Genomic DNA, 17,299 nt, shown 5'->3' with positions numbered 1-17,299 from the left:
CTGTAGTGATGAGAAGAGGCATTTGTCTCCAAACAGCTAGAGTTCCAAATACCTCCAAATAGCCTTAAATATTTAAATTACCTTTACACAGAGTTTGCTCAACTTACCACTTTGTTTCCCAACAAGACAATCTCTGAGTATGCAGTTTGTCTGGCAGGTTCCAGAAGGAGAGAGACTGAAGTAAAATATCAGAGACAGATACACCTGAGTTTGGGGATGTGGGGATGGATGAAGCAAAGGACCCCAGGGATGGTAAAAGAAAGAATTATCTGTCTAACCATGGACAGTGAAGCAAATGCTTGCTGTTCAGAACACTTTTCTGAAGAAAGTCCAGGGAATAGCAAGACCTGGGAGTTTTTTCACGTTATACCATGAACACAGACCAAGGTGGTGTAGACAATTCCAAGATGTGGAATAAGCAAAGCTGAACAACAGTTATTGTTCTGATGATCACCCTCATGTCTTGTTCGCTGAAATAATCATCTAGTGTCTTGTCACAGTTCTGATTCTGTGAATAACTTCTCACTATTACCTCTATATGTTTGGTTTGGTACCTGTTACATGGGACAGGTCTCAGTGAAGCCTTTGTTCTAGGTGCTGTGTATCCTCAGACCTTTGTCTTTCCTGCTGGGAATATTTTACATCCCAGCATGAGCACTCACTGAACAGAAAGGACCAATTCAGTGAATTCCACTAGGTTCAGAAATAGGAATTACTACAGATGCTGAGAAAATAATAAGGTGACCAACAACCTGGAAAATGGAGATGGAGGAAAAATGAAAAGACCGAAAGCAGACCAAGTCTGTATTGCAATGTAATGAGCACTACAGTGGACAGCTAGCTGTTGACCACAGCCTTATTTACAGTTTTGCCTTCAGCTCCGCAGTACTTTGATAGAAGATGAGACCAAGGGCTGGCAGGAGAAGCATAAAGCTGATCCTTGGAGCAAGGGATAGACCAGACTAGGCTTGCATTCTCATTTATTTGGAAGGTAATCTAACCGATCTGTGTAGGGAAAACAAGCACACTAAAAGCCAAATCCATACCTTCCTGTGCAGCTTTTTCTCAATATTATTAATTTATAAACAATGTAAACTGAGGCTTTGTGTGCGCCCTTTCTACTCCTTCCTCATGCCCATTTGTGTTCCACAACTACATAATTTGCACAATTCCCATGATCCATGGCTCACCACTTGATGTGTTCAGATGAACTTCACTGGGATCTTTCCAATAACATTTTTCTGTGATATCTCAGAAAACTTAATGCTGAAATAGACAGGCATTTCGCTGACCTGGAAATAATCCTAAAACCAGAGTTTGGCCCAGGGGGTAGAAATGCATAGAAACACTCCACTTCTCCAATGTGTAAGACACTTGTGTTGAGTGGATCTGGAAAAGTATACAGCAGTAGAGTTCCATTAAGTGCTTTGAGCTTTGAATTTCATTAGGAATTTCTTCATTTAATACAATGTTAATGATCCTTATCAGAGATCCCCACCATACTAAAAAGACCAGAGAAACAGCATTTCAGAGACATTATGATTTCTCAAGTGAGCTCCTCAAGTGAACTTGGCATCAGCTCTTTGTTTATGAAAGATGAATCACTAAGGCATTCCAGTACATGTATTAGTTATAGTTAATTAATAAATTGTTATCATTCCTTTGGAGCTGTTCAGTACTAATATATGAACATTGTACTTTGTTCACAGAAGTACCACTTCGGATTATCATGCATACCCTCCTGAAAGGCTGTTAAATTTTTAGTAAATGTTTAGAAACTTTAACAGGAGGAAGTCAGGGGTTTTTTTCAGCTGAAATAATTGGTGTAGCATTTACTTTTTTAATGAAAAATAGGAATCTGTTGGCTAATAAAACTGCCAAAGGAAAAGGCCCTGCACTTTTATTTCCCAACTGAAGGAGCAGGAGGCAGATAGCAGAGGCGGCTTCATTCGTATTGCTGAAGAAATGTGCAAATATTTGCTGTAAAATTGCTTTCTACTGCAAGCATGAAGCTCTACTTTTTTGTTTCCAAAATATTCCTAAAATCATTGTTTGTTCCAGTCATAAATAAATGAAGAGCAGAGGTAGGAATACTTTTTGTACTTGCAAAAAGCATCAGGTTAATGTGGACACAGACAACAAAATCTTTCCAGGCTATTGCCTTATTATACTTACTTGAGGAAGACTTTTGTTTCCAAAACATGATGGCCTGGATCCCTATGGCCAGGCCCCTCTCTGTCTTTCCCGTTTTGTAATGGAACAGAAGGATCAGGCAGACAACCATGCTGCCCAGGCGGTGTGGAACAGTCAAAGGCTTTACTCTGAGCAGTTGGCAGTATGTACTGGTTCTTTGTGGATAGGTTGTTTTGGTCTCATGCTTGACCAGAAAAAATTTTTGTCCATGTAATAAAGGATTCTCGAACTGGCTCTAGTCTGAATACATGTATTTTGGATTACATTGTTTGTAACATAGAAACATAGAATAATTAGGGTTGGAAAGGATCTTAAGATTATCTAGTTCCAATCCCCTCACCATGGGCATTTTTTGCTCATGTCAGCTCTGTTAACTTTCCATTGGATTCTGCCAAACTCTGAACTGAAACAAGCATTGCCTTGTGGAAGCTGACTAAAAAGAAGTAAGAAATGAGAACTGCCTTACATTTTGCACCTCTGCAGAACACAAAATCTTTAAGAGGGACTGGCATCTAGATTCAGGGCTGCTTGACAGATGGAAAAACTGAAGAAAGGAGATGTTTGAGAAGCTCACAATATACGTAAGTCACCATAAGTCTCAGAAAAGAACCCAGAAGAAAGAACAGGAGATCTTACTGGGCAGAGATCAGTTCACTCATTCTTTCCCAGTCTTGTTTTCAAAGAAGAGTCAGAGAATAAAACATGGGAAAGTGCAAGTCATCAAAACCATCTTGCAATGTCAAGAACTCTCAGAGCGAGAGACAAAATTGAGGTTGTGCTGCCCTTCCATCACTGACTGCTTTTTATTCCTTCCTGTTTGGTTCATCTGGTTGCTAAAAGCCCCAGGGCCATTGTTTTGTTTCCACTCAGTCCTTAGAGGGAAAACTTACATTCTTGCTGGGTTTAAAAAAAGTTTCAGGAGTTATTTTTGTACAAGATAATCACAGAGTTCTAGAATCATTGAACGACTAGGGTTGGAAAGGGCCTTAAGATCATCCAGTTCTAACCCCCTGCCATGGGCAGGGATGCTTCACACTAGACCAAATTCCTCCTGGTCTAGTGGAACTGAACTGGTTCCAACCTGTCCTTGAACACTGCCAGGGATGGAGCATTCACAACTTCCTTGGGCAGCACGTGCCAGTGCCTCACCACCCTCACAATAAAGACCTTCTTCCTTATACCAAACCTAAATCTTCTGCTTCAGTTTGAATCTATTGCCCCTTGCCCTATCACTACAGTCCTTGATGAAGTGTCCCTCTCTGGCATCCTTGTAGGTCCCCTTCAGATACTGGAAGGCTGCTATGAGGTCTCCACGCAGCTTCTCTTCTCCAGGCTGAACAGCCCCGATTGTCTTAGCCTAGAATCATAGAATTATAGAATAGTTCCAGTTGGAAGAGACCTTCAAAGGTCATCTAGTCCAACCCCCCTACAATTAACAGGGATATCTTCAATGAGATCAGGTTGCCCAGAACCACATCCAGCCTGGTCTTGAATGTCTCCAGGAAAGGTGTGTCTATCACCTCTCTATGCAACCTGTGCCAGTGTTTCACCACCCTCATTGTAAAGACTTTTTTCCTCACATCCAGCCTGGATCTCCTTCTTTTAGTTTAAAACCTTCACCCCTCATTCTGTCATAACAGGGCCTGCTAAAAAGTCTTCCCCCATTTTTTTTTAAAGACCCCCTTTAAGAACTGAAAGGCCACAAGAAAGTCTACCTGGAGTCTTCTCCAGGCTGAACAACCCTCTCAGCCTTTCCTCATAGCAGAGGTGCTCCATCTCTTTGATCGTTTTTGTGGCCCTTCTCTGGACCGTCTCCAACAGGTCCATGTCTTTCTGTAGTGAGAACTCCAGAGCTGAACACAGTACTCTAGGGAGGGGTCTCAGAGCACTCTGGAGTCTTGTATGGGAGGTTCTGTATACTCCTTATCATCCTCATGGCCGTATGAGCTATCAGCACTAAGTCTGGGCCTGTTTCATTTTGGGGAGTCAGAACAACTCATGGATGATTCAGGTGATTATGCAAGGCATTGTGGAATGGAAGTGTGTTGCAGTACTACTGAAAAAAAATCTAAAAAGCTTCTAGATGTCAATGGGTTAGGTCTGGCTGTAGAATACATACTCATTACTTTCCATTTTATTTTATACTGAACTAGCTTCTTCATAAAATGCTATGTAGTGATCATTTATCACCTTGTCTTAGCTGCAGAGGAGGTTAGTGATATACTGGAAACACCTCTTTCTTCTATAAGGGTGAAGGAAGTACATCAAAACAGGATTGCTGTCCAAACATAGCAAGTTTGGGAGCCTGATATTTCTTGTCTATATTTAATGCTTGGGAGAAGCTACACTCACACTGCTCCCGTCATCCCTGTTGGGAACTGGATTTCATCCTAGTGGTGAAAACTGCTTTCTCAGCCAGTGCAATTCATTCAGGTGGAATCAGCAGATGTAATGGCTACTGAAGGAAGGTTGGAAGTACAGTGCAATGTTTTAAGAGCAGGGAAACAGAGGTTTGGTTTGTATTTTGTTTAAAAGAATCTCATTTACTCGTGTGTATTTTGGCTGTGATGATAATAAAGTTTATGTCACAGCAGTCAAGGGGAAGAGTTTGAAAGCGTCTCCATAACATCAAAGGGGTTTGGACAAAAATGCTTGGACAAGATCTGATTTATAGAATCATAGAACCATAGAATGCTTTGGGTTGTAAGGATGACAGAGGGTATGTACTATGAATATTACAGTTGGAGATCATTTATGATCTGTGGGTGTCTTCATCTTTTTATCCAGTTTTCCCAATAGAATGGAAGTGTCAAAGTGCTTGTGGTTAGCTAGCTGAATGAAGACAGTCATCTTTATTGCTGTGATTTACCACCTGGCAAAAAGAAAAAAAAAAAAGCAAAAAAGAAAAAATACTCTGTACAACTAGATCTTGTCACATTTAAAATGACTGGTTTCTCCATGCTTCTGTATGGGAGATGTAAAGGGGCCATTTCTCTGTCATGTTTTGGGGGTTTGTAGGGTTGCTTTTGATTCAGGGCTGCTTTCAGTTTAGGGCTCTGGAAAAACATAGTATCACAGAGTGGTTTGGGTTGAAAGAGACCTTAAAGCTCATCCAGTTCCAACCCCCTGCCACAGGCAGGGACACATGCCACTAGACCAGGTTGCTCCATGCCCCATCCAGCCCGGCCTTGAGCACTGCCAGGGATGGGGCAGCCACAGCTTCTCTGGACAACTTGTGCCTGTGTCTCACCACATGTGATCTGGAAAAGAATTGTGGAAGGGAAAAGCCATAGCACCTGCTCACCTCCCAAGGAATTCCTTAGTGGTTTTTAGAGGCAGTAGTTAACCTGGTAACTGTCGTCTCTGGAGCAATTCAGGAGGATCATCCTGTTGCAGGTGGTTTTCCCCATAAGAATCAAGGTTCCATCACTGCCATCCCAAGAGCTGATGTGGAATGCAAGAGCAAGAACAATTCTCTGGCACTGTTGAGACACTGAAGACGTAATTTATAAGGGAGGCATAAGTGGTTGTGAAAACCTCTTCACTTTACTTAGCTTCTGATAATGCCAACTCGCAACAATTTGAAAGGACTTCTGACAGTATCTCTTTCTAGCTTAAGCCTTTGAAAAGGCCCAATAACTTTGCCTTATGCAAGGTAAGAGATGTTAAATATGTAACCAGACACCTACAGTGTTCTTCCAGGGTGAAAATACCTTTTTCAGTAAATGATGAAGGGTGTGTACCTGCTCCAGGGCAAGTCTAACGTGACTCCCAAAGGATACGTGTCTTCACTTTGCCCTGTAATCAGGCTTGATCCTGCTGCCGCCCTATGGTGCCCTGATGACAAATTATCACAGTAAATGCCCTCCCCTTTTCCCCAGCACCCTCTTTCCTCCCCAGCTGGATTTTTGCCAGTCATTTCCCAACAAAAATGCCTCTGAAATACAGAGTAGATGGCTTTATGCAGCCATTGGGGGACAGTGGTGTATGCAGGAGGCATTCCCATTTGCATGGCTATGCAAGGGCTTTGCACAATAACAAAGACCTGGCTCAGAAGCACACAGGGGCTGAAAATCTGGGACCAATGTGCATGCAGGGGTAGAAAGAACACAAGGCAGAGCCAGGATTCCACCTGCACACTAAGCATTAAAGGCAGTGGTGACCAAGGGTAAATAAAAGACATGCAGAGATGCTGTTTCTTTCTGGTCTGTGGTAGGAACCTTGAAATCATCAACAGCTCCGAATGTGTGCTAATACTGTGTGCTCTTACCTGTCACGGGATGTGTAATTTCTGGCAGCAATTAAGACTGTGATTACTCATCCCTGCAACTGAGGTTTCAAATTCCTTTCCTAACCGTGGTGTTACTCCTTTCTGGGTGTCACCTGTCTGTTACATTAAAGATCCTCCAAAATCAATCTTCAGCCACTTGACTTCAGGTTAGATATAAGGAAGAAGCTCTTTACTGTGATGGTGGTGAGGCACCGGCACAGGTTGCCCAAAAAAGTGGTAAATGCTCCATCCCTGGCAGTGTTCAAGGCCAGCTTGGACAGAGCCTTGGGCTTTATGTTCTAGTGTGAGGCACCCCTGCCCATGGCAGAGGGGTTGTAACAAGATGATCTTAAAGTCCTTTCCATCCCTTACCATTCTATGATTCTCTGACTGAGCTGATGGAGTAAAAACATAATGTGGATTACAGCTTATTCCCTTCGGGACTGCAAACAGCTTATTTTCTTTTCATGCAAGTCCACAGATGCAGTGTCTTTCTCTTGCAGCTGTTTCTCCCACCAGTCCCGGGTAACACACCTGGTCAGACTGGGTTTACTAACCTTCTCCTGCGTCTGTGTGGAGTGTGCCTCCTTCACAGTGTAAGGAGAAACATTTCCAGTAGAAGGAGGTCCTGGCTGTGGGGAAGGAGAGAGCTGGAATCATGGTGGTTTTCCCACATTCTTGCAGGGCTGACTTTGTCTTGCGCTTTCTCTAGGGGCTACCAAAGACATGGGGAAGATGCTGGGTGGGGATGAGGAGAAAGACCCAGATGCGGCCAAGAAAGAAGAGGAACGACAGGAAGCTCTCAGGCAACAAGAAGAAGAGAGGAAAGCCAAATACGCCAAGATGGAGGCTGAAAGAGAAGTTATGAGACAAGGGATTCGAGACAAGGTAAGGGATCTGGCTTTCAGCACACACTGAGCATCTCGTAATGCTCAGTGGAGAACTACAGGTTTCATCTGATTTGAGACCAGTTCCCTGAGTACCTCTGTAGAGCCAGGTAATTCCTTTGCCACACTGAACTTTCTAGTCTTGTGCACTGTCCCTCAGGCTCTGTCCCTTCTGTATGGGCAGTTTAAACACACCTCTCATACACAAAAACTCTGTATAGTTGAAATAGACTGTGAAGATGAGTGGAGAAAAATTACTATTTTTTCATAATCTCTTAAATGCTCACATTATTTTGAATGATAGAAGCTTCTCTGTCCCTTTGCAGATGCTTTCCAAGGTTACATTTCTGGTGTATAAAAAGGGTCGTAATTCAGTGTGTTTCTGAGAGATACAGTACAAGTATCTTTTGTATTTCTTCCAAGGCTTTCTTTGTGTTGACAGGTGACAAATCTACTCTAGTTTTCATACCTAGGCTTCCACTACTCACAGGAAATTGATTCATCTGAAAGAAAATTTTGTTTATCTAAGGGACTTAACCATTGGGAAGCACTGTCTTCTGCTTGAGTTGATGATGTTCTTGTAATGACACAATTTGGTGCGAGAAGGAAATGAAAAAGTGTGAGGATTGAGACAGAGATTGAAATGCAGAAAACAAACCTTTACTAGAGAAATTAGCTAAATTTAAGGTGGCTGAACCCATTGTTACCATAAATTAGCTTTTAGGGATTGGTGTGTGGAGGGAGAGGGCAGTTTTGCTGCCTCATCCTCAAGGCAGGAACAAAATTGTCTTCCTATAATAACTGAGTTTTACAGGAAGAGGTCCTGGAGCTCAGATAACTTGGAACTAAATGTGGGTAATGACTGGAGGAGAGATTTCTGATGATGAAGGCCTGTGTGTTGACTTACATCATATGCCAAAGAACAATAGGAAATACCTGTAGACAGAATGAGGAAGTCCTCGTCAGTATAAGAGATGTTCCCTCTGCAGAACCTAACACTGCACACGTTACTGTGCCCTAAGAAAATGTCTGGGAGATAGCTTCAAAGTCTCATCTAAGGGCTGAGGGAGGCTGTCCACAAACAAAACTGTATGTGCACTGGGTCAAACTTCTGACACAATCTTTGTGATTCATGAGGAAAGCATGGTTAAGGATGAATTGTTGTAATGGCATAGTACATCTTGTAAAGAGGCATTGAGAATTGTTCATCAAATAAAGAAATTCTGGATTACACTTCTAAAAAAACAGAAAGTACTCATAGGGAATTGTCTACGTATGACACTGCCAGAGAAAGATATTCATATGGTCATTTAAAAGAGGCTATTGGCTACCAGGTAGAGACGGAACCCCTACCTGATCAAAATGTATTGTTTCATAATGTATTTAATGAATATGTATCTAGTGTAATATAAAAATATCAATGTGTGCAGTATATGTTCAATGTATGCTTATAGGTTTATATATGTTTATACATGTATGTTTATATTGCTTAGAACTGTCTCTTACCAATAACAAAGGTCTGCATTAGATATGAGGAGGAAAAAAAGAGTAATGAATTTCTGAGTTGCAGGCAGATGGTCTGATGTCCTGTTTTCACTATCACTGTCTTTTCTGGTAGATCATTGAAGGGTTCCCAGAAGCAGATGCATACTTCTGTTGGGCAAACTGCTGTAAAACCATTTAAAAATCTGAGATGCCCTCTGTTACAAATCCAGGGTGATCCATACTAGAATTCACATCTTCATGTGTAAGATGCACATAGCCTGAGCTTGGATGAAACATCCAGCCAACGGGGATTTCACTGGGGTACTGTCAGCTACCTAGACTTTGCTGAGTCAGGCTGAGTACTGAGCAGTGAAGGCTCTTGGAAATGTATTGACTCCTGAGCTATATGGCAAGGGGTTGTCTCTGCAGAGGGAGTAAACAGAGATACTTGGAGCAATGTTATTTCACTTCATTGAAATCTCTGGATTGGAACAGGCATTGAAAGCGTTTCTAGTGATGTGGTGGGTGATCTTTGAGATTAGCAACAGGAATTCCTGTTTTGGGGAGTGCACCTGGCTTGCAGAAACACCGCTTAGTTTCTCATGGTTGTCTTTCTCCTGGGGATAATCTCAGGTAGCATGCATTTGAAAGATGAAGTTGCTTTCTTCAGAATTAGAAAAGGTGGATAAAGCCATAGGAAGGAGCTGTATTGGGTTTTGAATATTTTTTTTCTTTTAAGTTTGAGAGATATGTGAAAGAAGGCAATTACTTTGTCCTGACAATGGGACGGTTTTGAAGATATTCAAGACTCTGTCTCCAAGTATTGTTGGATAGAAATGTGACACAAATGTTGAAAGAATAGAAAAAAGGGCTGGATTATTTCCTCCATTACTTGTCTATAAATTTTCCACCAACTCCTGTAAAAGTAAAAATATAGAGAAGGAGAAAACTGAAAAAGAAATTCTGTCTGGTATGTATACACACAGAGGTTGCTGTAAGAAGGTATGAATTAAATCCAGGAAGTTTCAAGTATTAAAGATCTTTCAGATGGTACATACTCATTTCTTACATAGAAGAGTGAGAAATGAGTACTTGAATTGAGTTGGTGAGTGGGCACAGACTATTTATGCAGAATACAAGTTTGAAACTGTGTGTCCTAAGACATTAACTTCAACAGTTGGTTAGCAGGTGTGGCCTACAGAAAGGACAGGTTCATCATGTTTGTTGTTTGTTGTTTTGCACCTTTTGCCTTGACTCTCAAACAAGTGTGATGACTGTATTGTCTTGTTTAGGACTACGGGAAATGTGGGAGCTATGGCAGAGCTTGAAAGGAATGATGACAGATACTAAATGTTTTCCAGCATGTGCTAACTTCAGGTTTTAAATCCAATGTGTTCAGTTGAGATACATATTTCCGCAGTCCAGCATGGCACCTCTGCACAGAAGTTACTTTAGAAAAGGGTAGAATGAATTTGACTGGGGTTGTTTAGTCTAGAAAGAGAAGGCTCAGGGGGGACCTTATCACTGTCTACAACTACTTGAGAGGAGGATGGAGCCAAGATGTGGCTGGTCTCTGCTTCCAAGGAACAAGTGACAGGACAAGAGGAAACGGCCTCAAGCTGCACCAGGGGAGGTTTAGACTGGATATTAGAACAATTTCTGCCCTGAAAGAGTGGTCAGGCATTGGAACAGGCTGCCCAGGGCACTGGTGGAGTCACCGTCCCTGGAAGTGTTCACAAACCATGCAGATGGGCCCTTAGTGATGTGGTGTAATGGTGGAGTTGGCAGTGCTGCGGCAACGGTCGGACTTGATGATCTTAAAGGTCTTTTCCGAGCTGGCTGATTCTGTGATTCTATGAATTATACAGCTTTTTTTTTTTTTTTTTTTTTTTCCCCCTATTAAAAATAGGCAGCATTTTCATTTGTGAATGAATTTTTAAGGATGATGTTTGGACATGACACTTTGAAATAACTGGACCAGCTCCTACCCAATACTGAAGTCCAGCATATGATACTGAAAATGGACTGTAAGAATGTAAAGAACATAAGTGGGGTGTACTCCAGCTTCCTTCTGAGCTGATTTGGGCTTGAGATCTCAATACTGCTGCCAAGAATCCTTCAGTGCCCCTCTGCCTGGTAGGTCAGGGTTTGTTGCTAGTGCCCTGGTGGTGACGCTGTGGATAGCTAATATCTCTGTCACCTTGCTAATACCATCAGCTTGGCATCTAGAACAGCCATCAGAGCAGTCTCCAGTGCTCCTAGGTGAAATACTGCTTTCTATAAAGAGTTGACCTTGTTTGTGTTATGTACCTGCACAGCTCAGCAGCAAAAGCTAATTGCTTCCTTCATGCAATGATCCATAATTACTTATTTACATGATTAATTATTTCCATCACTGTGACAGACCTGAGGCCTAAAAGAACCTTAGTACACGCTCTGTAATTAACACTCTACCTATCTTGGCTGCTAGTGAAACAGTGCCTGTACTTTGGCTTCTTGCAAATCTTACACATGCTTTAGAGAGTCAGCATTGCTGAGCCTAGGCTGAAAAGTAGCAAGAGCTCAAGGCTATCTTCACAAAGGTGGGTTTCAACCAAAAAGGATGTTAGCATGGTCCTCTGTCCAGATGGCTTGGCTTCAAGATAAAATTCAGACTTGGATTTAGGCCATACTTGAGAAGGAACATGAACTGCTTCAGTAGGTGCTGTATATTCAGTTCTCAAAGTGATAGGGGAAAGCGTCTCTGGCCCATCATGTCTTTGACCTGTCTTATGTACTGTGAGGAATAAAGCAAAAGTTTAGTTCTACTAATAAGGATCCCTGCCCTCCAAGTTGAGCATGAAATATGCATGAGAAGTATGGAAAGGTGTCAAATGGAAAATTCAAATGCTGGAAGAATTAAGGTTGTCTCTACAATTGTAATTGACACTGTTGTGTGCTGTTGTAAAGATTGTGGCACAGTGCTTAGTTGCATGATCGTATATATGTTTATGCCTCCAGGAACCTCAGCTCTCCCATTGCACAAGAAGAGGTCAACTGTTTTCTTAATAAGCAGGCAGTCAGTATTCCATCTCTGCCGTGCCTTAAAATATGTGTTCTCAAGCTCATTTATTATGCAGTATCCAAACTCTGATGGTAAAATAATGAATTCCCTCATTTGAGAGATGAGTTCTTTGTTGCTATTATTAAAATGCTTTCACTAACATAGCTGATGAGTTCATCCTAAGCATGGTTTCTTGTGAGATTTATCTTGGTGGGGCACAAAGGGTTTTGTTGATTTTTCCTGTTTACAAAGTACAAAAGGAGAAGGGTCATTATGTGATTGAAGCCTTGGGGGCAGAAGAATGTTAACATCTTGTTGCGTCAGCGAGCCTCTATGGCACAGTAAGAGATGCTCAGGACTTCCTTGTCCCTTTGCTGGCAATAAGGAAATAGTGAAGGCTGGGGTTTGATGTTTGTTCCTGCAGGCAGCGTATCACACAGCAGGAGAATGTGCAGTCCTTGTTCGTTTTAAGTGTGAATCTTTCTGCCTCTGGATGTGTGCCATTAATTTTTCCCATTGTTTTTGTTGGGCCTTTAAATACTTTCAGATGTGGTTAGGCAGTAAGAGTCTCTGAAAGAAATATGGAATTTCCAGGATAATAATGAAAACTATTCGGTTCTTTGTAGGTATTTAAGACATGTAAATTCCAGGTCTTCCATGGTTTAAGGTGGGTATTACTGGAATTTACTTCTAGAAAAGTGAGAGCATTTGGGTTCCTGGCACTGGTAGGTATCCTAAGTTAAACCTTAGCTCTTCCCATTGGGAAAGTGTTTTCATAATGCTGCTTTTTTATATTTATTTTTTTCTTCTTTTTTAATCTGGTGGCTGAAGTCACTTTTGGCACTAAACCACTCAGACAAGAAAGCAAATAGGATTTATAGCTGCAGTCCTAGATCCTTATGTGACATAATCAACATGCAACATGAATTAATTATTTACTGTTCATATTTCATTTGCATATTTTTATGTATAATTGGTGCATAGCTGTGAAAATCCTGTCTTAGGGCAGGAAAAATATCAGAATGTAAATTGACTCTGTTCTCCAGCAATGCCAGACCTTTGAAACTAAGCTCCAAGCTCAGGAGTGCAGACTTAACTTTGGTAAAACTTTGTTGCTATCAAACCAGCTTCACACTGTTAGCAAAACTCTTTGGTGTTACTGCATCTATGGGATGTTTCATTCTTGTCTAACTTCAGATGCAGATATTGCCAAGGACTTTAAAAATTCCTGTACAAAGGAATGAATTTTCACTGCCTGAAAATGCAATTTTGAAGGTGCAGCCTTCCTTGTGAGGAAGAAATATATATATAGTACATTTTTACTGGAGACTTATCAACAACTGAAAAAAGTGCAAAAATTGTGTTTATATTCTTTGCATGTCAAATCAAAAGATTTTCCTCAGCAACGAATCATGTTCTGTAATTCAAATGACAGGATTCATATCCCAATGAACAGAAACATTCTGTCTGATCTCTTCCCTTTTAAATCATTGGCCTGGGTTCAGCTACATCAGTCATTTTCTCTCCTTCTTAGTAGCTGGTGCAGTGCTGCGGTTTTGACTTTCAGCCTGGGAACAGCGCTGATAACACCGATGTTTTTAGTTGTTGCTCAGTAATGTTTACTCTGACCAAGGACTTTCTCAGTCTCATGCTCTGACAGGGAGGAGGGGCAGATGGGAGGAAGCAGAGACAGGACACCTGACCCAAACTGGCCAAAGGGCTATTCCATACCACAGCACGCCATGCCCAGTATATAAACTGGGGGGAGTTACCCGGAAGGCCCAGATCACTGCTCGGGTCGGGCTGGGTATCGGTCGGTGGGTGGTGAGCGGTTGTGTCCTCTCCCCTTGTTATTCCTCTTATCATTATTATTGGTAGCAGTAGTGGTTTGTATTATACCTTAGTTACTGGAGTGCTGTTATCTCAACCCGTGGGAGTTACATTCCTGCGATTCTCCTCCCCATCCCTCTGGGAGCAGGGGGAGGAAGGAAGGGGAAGGGAGTGAGCGAGCGGCTGCGTGGTTCCCAGTTGCCGGCTGGGCTTGAACCACGACAATCATTGATATTAAACCAGTGATGTGAATTTTTATCCAGTACTTGTAATGTAATGGAGCTGTGGTTACTGTTCAGTGTGTGGGCCTTAAAATAGATTTTTAGGGATTAAAATGTATGTATTGCACAGATGGAGAGGTATCAATTAACATGACTCTTCTGCTTCCACAGTGTCTTTTGATAATTCAGGATTAAAAAAAAAAAAGAAAAAAAATCCTTTCTTTGTTTATTTCAGTGAAGATAAAATTTGTGCTGTAGACTAAGGAGTGTTCATGGCTGGGTCACAGGTGTTCTGGCTGTGAGAAAGCAGTCGGCCTGTTTATGACCTTCCTGGTGTGATGTTTTGCAAGATGGAGATTATACTGTGCTTTCCAAGAAGTGAGCTCTGGAGTAGGTGGGAGCAGTCATGATACCAGTGATGATGATACAGAGCAAAATTACACTCTTTGCAACACTTAAATCATAGGCTGTTCTGGGAGAAGGCGGCTGCAAGGACACTGTCCTGTGGTGTTTACTGTGCTCCAGAGACATTTGATTCACTGCTTATTGAGGACAGTGGAACCTGGAGTAATTGTTGGAGAAAGTCCACAGGAGAGCAACCTGGTCTAGTGGAAGGGCTTCCTGACTGTGGCAGGAGGGGCGGAACTAGTTGATTTAAGGTCCTTTCTAACCCAAATAATTCTATGATTCTAAGCCAAATCAGAGTTGAAAGAAGGAAAGGACATTTGCAGAGTGCTTGAAGAGCACCATAGCCGCAGATCATTATCATGCTGGTATTTGGAGACATTCAAGGGGATAAAGTGATTTGACCTGGGTTAAACTTCTGACCTTCTGCCTGAACTTGTCCCCCAACCAGTTGTATGCAAGGATGTCCTGACTGGCCTGTGTTGCCTCTGAGCTGGGTTCTTGAATTTCCATAACAGTTTTCTCAATAGAGAACAGTTCTTCAGCATCAAACTTGTTTCCATACTACAGCCCTTTGTGGTTTTACTAAATCACCCACTTCTCTAACACTTTCAACCTTTGGAAATTCTAGCCATATTTAATTTTCTGCTTAGTATATCAAAAATAATCCCCTTGTCTGTGAGGCAGTGACTGTCTTTTGTGAAAAGGTGAACAAACTGATCCCCACCAGTAAAAGGAAGCAGAACTAGAAAGCCAAAGGTTAACAAAGCTACGTGAGTATGCCTAAGCTCAGCAGTGTCTCTTGAAAGTTTAGGGAGAGAACGGTGCCTTCTCAGATATGCTTTTCAGTATGAAACAGGGATCAATGTACCTGCTAAGGACCTCCAAGGCCATTCTTAGCCATAGTCATCTTTAGAGTGATTTTAGGGAATCTGTTTCTACCTAACCTCTGTAGTTTCATGTTTATATTCTCTCGGAAATCCCAGATATGCAACACATCTTGGTCTTTGTGAATCCAGCCACCTACATGTACAGAATTCTCTAGGTGGTCTAATGAAACCATGCGTGTGACAGGTCTTATTTCTTAGCATTAAACTAACAGAACTTCCCTGATGGGAAAAGTTGTGTGGATTCCTTTCTGCTCTGTAGCTTTCAGACATTTTTAAAATTTAGAAAAGAGAGGCACCATTATCGAACCATTGGAGCTCAGAAGCAAACTGACATCTTTTTCATCTGCTCCATGATAGTTCAAGATTCAATTATTTAGCAGAACTCAGCAAGTTCAGTTTCCAGCTGCTGATTTCCCCACTAATACCTTCTGGGGCTCATTAGTCAGCTTCTTTCTGCAACTCTGCCTTGCTCTAACTTTGTTTCAATGTTTCACGCTAATTCAAATCTATACCAGTAGATGTCACTTTGGATACTCACTAACGAGATCCCACTGGTTGATGGTTCTGGAGTCACTGAAATGTCTCATCAAATGCAGAATTTTTTACTGTTATGCACTGTCTAGGGCACCTTGTAGAATCATTCAGATGAAATTCTCACTTCAACAACTTTTGTCCCGCTGAACTGGCTGGCAAAACTTGTGCACATTGCTGTCATGGGGCTGTGCAGATTCACCCACTCAGGACTGGGTGCAAAATAAACACAAGCAAAAGACATACAGCAATTAGTGCTGGAGTTGAGCTATGAAGGACATCTGAATAGTATCTCATGCCTTCCTGGCTGTGACTTATCAAAACTCCAACCTATTTGGAAATATAAGAAATGTGAGCTCCAACAAAAGCCCTTTTTTTCAAGTTCTCTTCCAGTACCATTGCAGCTGAGAACCTGTGTCTGAATAACCAGACATTACTGGTGCTGTTCCACCACCTCACAGACCAAGCTACACTTCTGGCCCTGAGACCAGAGTGCCTCACTGCCACAAGATCTGTTTGGAAACTAATATCCAACAATTTTAATTGACTTATTATTCTAGTCTCATAATAATGAGCTCTTCAGAACAGCCCTCTCTCACCCCATCAGTTATTCATGTCACCACACAGAGGGCAAGAAAGGTGAGAAGGCAGTAACTATTTATAATTTATTGTCTGATCACACAGTGCATCCTCCCTTTCCCTCTCTCTCTCTCTCTCTGTTTTGTTTGGTTTTTGCTGTTTCTGGTGCTATCCTTTTTTTCCAGATCTGGGATAGACTGACTGCATTGCAGAGCAAGAACGTGTCATCTAGGAATCACTGCTTTATTGCTGCAGAACATCATTACTATAAGGAAACAAGCATGTACACACAGAGAAATGTATATTGAGAGTTTGAATAGATTTTATTTATTCAGATTTTTTTCATTGCAGGTAGGAGAATATTAACACAAAGGGAACGTCTGCATCATGGACAAAGCCTTATTTCATTCCAGTTTTGGTGTCAGTGTACATTCACTTGTCACCATGACTAGTCCACAGCTTGAGGAAGTCCATGAGAAACCTCATGGAAGAGGATGCTCAAAGAAGTTGGTGGCTGCCCCATGCCTGACGGTGTTCAAGGGGCTTAGAGCAACCTGGTCTAGTGGGAGGAGTCCCTGCCTGAGGCAGGGGATCGGAACTAGATGAGCTTTAAGGTCCTTTCCAACCCAAACCATTCTATGATGCTATGATAATAAATTCTATGTTAAATATATAATTTAATTAGTGGTTTAGTTATTATTATATTTTGCTTAACATTACTGCCTATGACTTACAGGTGGAGAAATTGAGCAGTTTGCCCCAAATCATGCAGTTGTTGAGTAAGAAATTGATCTCCTGAGCTGGAGGCCTTGGGATAATCTAATCTTTGTGTAAATGGGGTTTCTTCTCCCAAAAACCTCCACAGGCAGTAGTCCATAACAGAAGTTTAGGACTTAGAAGCTAAGAACATCCCAGAGCCTGTATGAACCACGTTCCCATTGCTACTGGTCTCCAGAAGTGGCTGG

At 41.8% G+C, this 17,299-nt stretch overlaps 1 protein-coding gene across 1 annotated transcript in view; it reads left to right on the top strand.

Moving 5' to 3' along the window:
- CPLX1 (complexin 1) overlaps window positions 1-17,299 on the top strand; it is a 100,441-nt gene that overhangs the window by 59,601 nt on the left and 23,541 nt on the right. Inside the window, exon 2 of the mRNA XM_010023071.1 lies at window positions 7,176-7,351. Within this exon, the coding sequence (XP_010021373.1) occupies window positions 7,176-7,351 (176 nt within the window). The remainder of the gene's footprint in view (window positions 1-7,175; window positions 7,352-17,299) is intronic.

Source organism: Nestor notabilis, unplaced genomic scaffold (assembly GCF_000696875.1).
Source record: "Nestor notabilis isolate BGI_N333 unplaced genomic scaffold, ASM69687v1 scaffold1, whole genome shotgun sequence".
Lineage (NCBI taxonomy): Eukaryota > Metazoa > Chordata > Aves > Psittaciformes > Psittacidae > Nestor > Nestor notabilis.
Note: the sequence above shows the minus strand (reverse complement) of the source record. Positions and strands in the feature narration are given on the sequence as shown.